The sequence below is a fragment of the Gymnoscopelus microlampas genome (assembly GCF_963454915.1).
Source record: "Gymnoscopelus microlampas genome assembly, chromosome: 20".
NCBI lineage: Eukaryota > Metazoa > Chordata > Actinopteri > Myctophiformes > Myctophidae > Gymnoscopelus > Gymnoscopelus microlampas.
The window spans coordinates 8803711-8810624 of record NC_139957.1 but is presented as its reverse complement, the minus strand read 5'-3'; the positions used below and the strand labels follow the sequence as shown (position 1 = coordinate 8810624).

The 6914-nt window shown below is 40.5% G+C and overlaps 1 protein-coding gene across 1 annotated transcript; it reads left to right on the top strand.

Moving 5' to 3' along the window:
* The first annotated feature begins 1289 nt into the window (after positions 1 to 1289).
* Positions 1290 to 6914, top strand: LOC311036440 (uncharacterized protein). Its single transcript, XM_084045135.1, has 12 exons — positions 1290 to 1408; positions 1514 to 1649; positions 2209 to 2329; positions 2449 to 2541; positions 3040 to 3120; positions 3445 to 3519; positions 3713 to 3760; positions 3902 to 3998; positions 4137 to 4265; positions 4554 to 4645; positions 4872 to 5072; positions 6192 to 6914. Exons 3-10 carry the CDS (start codon positions 2234 to 2236, stop codon positions 4601 to 4603), a joined length of 669 nt encoding a protein of 222 aa, XP_083901261.1. The 5' UTR covers positions 1290 to 1408; positions 1514 to 1649; positions 2209 to 2233; the 3' UTR covers positions 4604 to 4645; positions 4872 to 5072; positions 6192 to 6914.

The window sequence follows — 6914 nt, the reverse complement described above, 5'->3', positions numbered from 1 at the left end:
ATTATAACTCTATGACAAAATGGCCACCGATCGGATTAAAATGCTTTTTTTTAACAATCCGGAATATACGGGTACTTACACCGACCCGAAGTGGATTGTAACATCCGTGGCCATGGGGTAAGCACTTTATATTTGAAATCTGAACGTTAATGTAGATGTAGGGCATTACATGGAGAACGTGCAAACACCAGGTTGACGTTTCGTCATGACTGTCATAATACAGGGGGTTATACAGACTCGCGCATGCCCAAACATCACTGATCTACAAGCTCACAGCGACGCATTGTGAGCTTTTAAATCAGTTTTTTGGGGCGTGCAACACAGTCTTAGACATGGCATTAGCATATTAATTTCCATGTGGTGCATGATGTCATGTTTATTTCAGGTATAAATCAGACCACATCAGTGAGAGCTAATGTTGGCCTCATTTGTTTTAACTGTAATTCATTATTATTATTATTATTATTATTATTATTATTACATCTATGAATTTTGTTTTGAACCTACAGTACAAAGTAAAATCATTTAATTTAGGGAAAGAGAGTACAAGTGTACCAATGGAATGAATGGATCCTTAAGACCAGGGGTCTTCAACGTTTTCAGGCCATGGACCCCCTAGCTGAGAGAGAGATGAGGCAGGGACCCCCTCTATATTGTATAAAATTGTGTTTCAGATTAAACTTTTTTTGTTTACTTGGTCTGCTCTTTTTCCCTCTTTGCCAAAAATAGCTGATCTACAAGCTCACAACGCCTTGCAGCGTGAGGCGTTGTGAGCTTGTAGATCTGCTATTTTTGGCTAAAGTTCTCCTCACAAAAGGGATGCTAAGGTTCAATTGGTTAAGGTAAAATAAATAATCATATCACACAAAGATTTGGCGGACCCCCTGTAGTAATTCTGAGGACCCCCTAGGGGTCCCGGACCCCCTGTTGAAGACCCCTGCTTAAGACAGTTAAATTAACATATAATCATATCACACAAAGATTTGGCGGACCCCCTGTAGTAATTCTGACCCCTTGTAGTTATTCTGAGGACCCCCTAGGGGTCCCGGACCCCCTGTTGAAGACCCCGGCTTAAGACAGTTAAATTAACACTGAGTTTAGTCTGCACACTTTTTACTGTTTTTTTCTAATCTGTTTTAAAGCATTGCAAATACGGAGACTATATGGAGGTCATGTTTTAGTTTAACAGTCTATTGTTATGTGGAAAGCAACAGACAAACACTGTTAACATGCAAACCATATATGTCAAATTATCTTAGGTGAAGTTCTCACAGCTACACAATGGATGCTGAGCATTGAGGTCGGTCGTTGTGGCTCCACAGATCAACTGGAATGGCAGTTTTCCAGTTATTACAACTTTGGTGTACCAGGAGGAGCACGCCTGTTACACACTGGAATTCATTCAAAGGTAACTTTCTGCTTGAAGTAGAACCATCATGTGTAACTCGAAAGATGTGCTCTCTTGTAGAACAGCTGTGAGTGCACCTTTTCCATATGTGTTTTGTGATTTCAGATGTTTCGTTGGGATCAACCCATTGGCGCAATTTGGCGGTGGCACCAAACAACAAAGCTGCTCAGCCAGAAAAGTGGGTTTGTCCTCCTGTCTCCTCCCTCCTGAAGCAATTGATGGACTTCGATTGGCTTTGAGTGTAAGTTATGTGCAAAACATTTGGACCATTCTCTTCCCCACTATATGAATGACATTGTCATGGTCATATTTTAGTAGAGTTTTATTACTTAATTAGTTTTTTTTTAGATCTCTATCTCAGGCTCTGATTTTAGGAGTTGTTCAGAAGTAAAGAAGTGGTCAGAACACTGTCTTAAGTTACATTTTATTTATCTATTTGTAAGAACGTTTCGATTAGCTGACCTTCATTAGGTAGTTAAGCAAAAAAAAAAATCCTCAAATAAATCTTAAGTAATTGAATATGGTGTGCAGGACCACTTATTTTCTTCTCTACGTTGGCTGTCATCTCCTGTGTAACTGCATGTCCTTTGTAAGTAGGTGTGCAAAAGGACTTTACCTATTAGGTGTTGTTCAGAAAAGGGAAAGTCAACTAATGTAAGAAGAAAGGATCACAGGGCAGTTTCTGGATTGCCCCTCACCTCCCCAGACCTGCCATCTTCTAACTGTCCCCAATTCTCAGCCCACCTACACCTCATAATCAGCTTTCAATACTTATATTGTTCTTTTTTGTGCCCTTCCAGATTGTCATGTCACTGATTTCCAACCATGAGTTCCTCACCCCGGTGGATGCCTGCTGGTTTAGACATCCTGCCTGAATGGACTTTTGACATCTGCCATCTCCTTAACGGACTTGTTTGCCGTGTGAGTTTTATGCCTCAAGAGTCTACCTCCATGTTTTGGTTCCACGCCCTTTTTCTCTTTTTTTGTTTTGGTTTATTTTCAGATATTTTTTTCTAATGTTAGATTTCATGTCTCTCCAGCCTTCTGCTCAATGGTCTGCACCACAGCTAGCAAGCCCTAAGGCCATCACACCAGTCCATACCCAGGGCTTCTGTCCACAGACTCCTGACACGGTACAATGTTCTTTTCAATACTATGTAAGGTCTTTACTTAACCCATTTAGACCTGGGAACGATTCTACAAATGTCTTCTAAATCCTGACAGTTTTCTGAAAAAACCCTGTTTCTATGTCAGTCATTCTCAAACATTTTTATGTCAAGGACCCCCAAGATTATATGTAATTGGCCGCCGACCACCATCTGAAAATATGTTGTTCCAGGGACCCCCCTGAAGCAAAGATTTCAGTTAAAAACGCTCTGAAAAAATATATCCAAAGATTTGCACTACATGTTCACGTTTTTTCAAAAAGTGCCGCGCTATGAGATTGTAGATCTGCTATTTTTCAATAGCTAAAGTATAACATAATGCTTAAAACACCAAAAGGGGTCCCGTACAAAATGGGTTAAAGATAAAAATGTCGTAAGTGTTGGTTAGTTAATCTACAATTGGCTGTAGATTTTCAATTTGACAGACTACAAACTACCGCTAATGTTATTTTGCTATGTCTCCAGCTTTATGATCCGTTTTCAAGTGGGGCTAGCCCTTGGGCCACACCGGTCTTTCCCCAGGCCCTCTGCCCAGCTCTTGACACGGTAAAATGTTTTCAATACATTTAATGTCTACATTTAAGTTGTGACTTTGTAACATTTCAGATATACTGTAAGTGTTGGTTCACTAGTAGTAAGAGACCACACCTTCTGCTGAAATTTAACAGTATCGCAGGGCAGCTGTGGATGAAAAGGTTTGTTGGGGAGGAGGGGGGAATTCATTTGAGTCAACTGATCTCGGGTGTATTTATACTGTGGTGAATGTTATGTGATGAACACAACACTCCATTGAACACAACTTCATTTAGTAAATGTATTTGTACTGATCTTTGACAGACTACAAACTAATGTCATTTTTCTGTCTCTCAGCCTTATGACCCATTTAACTATGGTCTACAGCCATGCCCTCCGGCCTCTACACAGGCCTGTCGACCTGTTGAAGAGGTATGTTTTCTTTAGATTGAATTTATTTGTGACTTGTATTACATTCCACATTGCTTTTGATTGGTCTATCTAAAATCCACAATGCATTGCATAAAGGCATAGCTATTTTTTTAAAGATCTTTGACAGACTACAAACTAAGGTTACTTTTCTATGTCTCTGCAACCTTGTGATACCTTTTACCCCGATCTACAGCCATACCCTCCAGCCTCTTCTACACAGGCCTGCCGACCTGTTGATGAGGTATGTCTTTCTTAACCCATTTAGACCTACAAGCTCGGAGCACAGCACTCGGTGCTGCGCTATGAGCTTGTATATAGTAGCCTATAGTTTTGATGATTTTTGACCAAGTACAATTAAGGGCCTTTTCTCTTTTCTGCACAGCCGTATGCAGCTACATATATGGACTTGGATCAGTGGAACCAAGAAACACCCAGTGTACTGCAACCTCCATCTCCGTCCAGTGATGCTCCAGTAGAAGGTGTGGTTCCTCAGCTAAGTGTCAGTAGACTTGGCACTGTTGTCCTTCAAATTCAGGATTCATAGATGAGTTTTGCATTCTGCTTTTTTTTTTTTTTACTTTTCTTTACAGTTTTTGACGTGCTTTCAATCTTTCCAGGTCAACCAAATCCATCGGACCAGAGCATACCAGAGGGTCAAGGGTGGCAGCCTTGCGACTCTTGTCGGTTTGAGGTGGAGAAGCTCCAGCTCCAGTTGAGGAGGATAACCACTGTGCTCTCCAGTATCAGTAAGTTTTATTGCCTGTAATGTTGCAGTTTTCAGTTGTCTGCTAATGTCTTTGTCTCACTTGAAACTTTACTTTATCCTGTACCTCTTTTGTGAGTTCTCTGACATGACTGGAAAACTTTGGTATCCCAAAATATCCCTACATTTTCTGTTTACTGAAGAGCAGGGGAGATCGACCCCTGCTACTGAACAAATACTTATCAATGACTGCTATCAGAATAGACTGTAGAGCTATATATTGTTTTACAAATACACTCAGTAGACTCAGATTTTTTGGTCTTTTTTCTAGGCTCTGAGCAACTAGATGCACTGAAGGGCTTTATCACCCTGGTGACCTAGAGTCTGGAGTGTCCAGTCTCGGGCAGCAGGAGCTATATCCAGGTATGGATGTTTACGTTTGCCATACATTTCACACTGAACCTGACGTTCTTGGTAGCGAGTGATCCGTGTTGTGAGCTGCAACTAGATAGTGAAGTTTTCAGAAGGTCACAGTTGTCTGTTTTCATGGTGCACTGAGCGCAGAAAGGGGTCAATGTAGCTGAGCCTTACAAGTGCAAAACTGATGTCTTAAAATGCAGTTGGTTAATTGCTCGCTCTCTATTCACAGGCTGTGGACAGTTGATTTCCTCTGTGCAGCTGGCAGCCATACACCAGCGTGCCAGGAAGGACTGCAAGAGGCTATTCCACGCGTTGTTCGAGGTGTTCTTCACCCATGAGGAGTGCCGCAATGCCGTCATATGCGGAAAGCATGGTGTCATCCCAGAGGGGAAGAACAAACTGGATGAGGCGAAGAGGGATGCACTGTTCAGTAAGTATTTGTCACACCACTAGTTCCTCAGAGTAGTGTTATAGATGGCCAGTCAGTGGAGTTGGTAACCACTTATAGATATCTTGGGACCATAATCGACAATCGTCTGAAATTCGATTCCAATACTGAAATTGTTTGTAAGAAAGGCCAGCAGTGCCTTTTCTGTTTAAGGAAGTTAGCCAGGTTTCAGGTAAACAAATCAATGATATAGAGCCTTCATTGAATCTGTCATATACTTTGCTGCTATTTGCTGGTATGATAATCTAGGTATTAGACAGAAAAATGCCCTTAAAGGAGAATTCCATACTAAAAGGCTTTCTTACCTTTCTTTGTAGTTGTTAAGTACACACCAAAGAGGTCCAGGTGTTATTTTGTGCAAAAGCTCCTTATTGGCCTTATTTCCCCTACCATGAGCCCTAAATGAATTGCATTGAATGGGGCTATGGGGTGTTGTGCTAATTCGCTTATTTCTTTTGCTCAAAATTATTATTATTTTTGTATATATCCTCTTTTCATAATGTAAATAATATCCCAAGCGGCACACTTTACTACTTATTTCGATGGAAATAAGCAAATTAGCACAACACCCCATAGCCCCATTCAATTCCCATTCCATTCAATACAATTCATTGAGGGCCTATGGTAGGGGAAATAGGCAATAAGGAGTTTTTGCATAAAATAAACACCTGGACCTCTTTGGTGGGGACGTAACAACTACAAAGAAAGGTAAGAAAGCATTCTAGCATGGAATTCTCCTTTTAAGGGGGCTAGAAAGATTGTTGGGGGTATCTTGTGACAATATACACATGTCTGTCTTACTGTATTGTGTTTTAGGGCGTTTATTATCTGCTGTGAAAGGCCCAGCTTGGGACATATACTTGATCCTTGACAAATCTTGGTTTTGTAAATTATATTCTCAATTTATGATGTCACCAATACATTATCATTGGGCAATTTGGCTGCCTTTGTGCAGTAAAAAAAATGCATGTACCAGGTTGGCCTCGTCTGTGGCTATGCTGTGCTCAGTCTGTAGAGTCATATAGTCTTTAAAATGTATATATTTAACCGGGGGAAACCCATGTTGACTGACTTGTGTCATGTCATCTTCTCTGTCTGCAGACTACGTCTTGCGGTGTTCCTCTCTGGCATCATGGACCAATGGTTTCAGTGAAGAGGGCTTGAAGAAAGCCATGACCAACAAGTGCCGGAGCCGTGCTGCAAAGGACTATGTACTCCCCAGTGTTTTTGGCAGCAGATTTTAGTTTTAGTCATTAGTCTCTTGAATAGTTTTCACTTAGTTTAGTCACCTGGAATGTTTTAGTGTTAGTCTAGTTTTAGTCAACTAAATGTCATAAGATTTTAGTCGACTAAATCTACAGTTGATTTAGTTGACTAAAAATGTATTTTGTCGGGCCTTGATGCCGTCGTAATGACTGTTTTTACACTTGCTGTAAATAGCCAATCTACAAGCTCACAACACGTTGCACCGCGACACGTGAGCTTGTAGATCTGCAATTTTCAGCATGCAACTAATTGTAAGATGACATATACTAGATCGCTTGTCCACTAGTCCCTTCCTAACATTTTAGTCTAGTTATTTGTTGACGAAATTGTCAGTATATTTAGTCATCATAGCTTTTATTTAGTTTCCATTTAGTTTGTCAGTGGAAAAAGGTAGAACATTTTTCGTCTTAGTTTTAGTCTCCCCACTCCCAGTATACCTAAGTTTCAACTTTTATGTAAATTGATGCCAATACATTTTTGTTTTTGTACATATAAATATATGTTAAAGCTGCCTGCTGTTTGTGGATACTTCAATAAATGTGTTTTTGCCACAATTAA

Coding starts and splice junctions, on each gene's coding strand:
- LOC311036440 (XM_084045135.1), top strand. CDS start 2,234: ATGAGTTCCTCACCCCGGTGGATGCCTGCTGGTTTAGACATCCTGCCT. Junction 2,542..3,039: donor GTCCACAGACTCCTGACACG/GTACAATGTTCT, acceptor CTATGTCTCCAG/CTTTATGATCCGTTTTCAAG. Junction 3,761..3,901: donor CCTGCCGACCTGTTGATGAG/GTATGTCTTTCT, acceptor TTTTCTGCACAG/CCGTATGCAGCTACATATAT.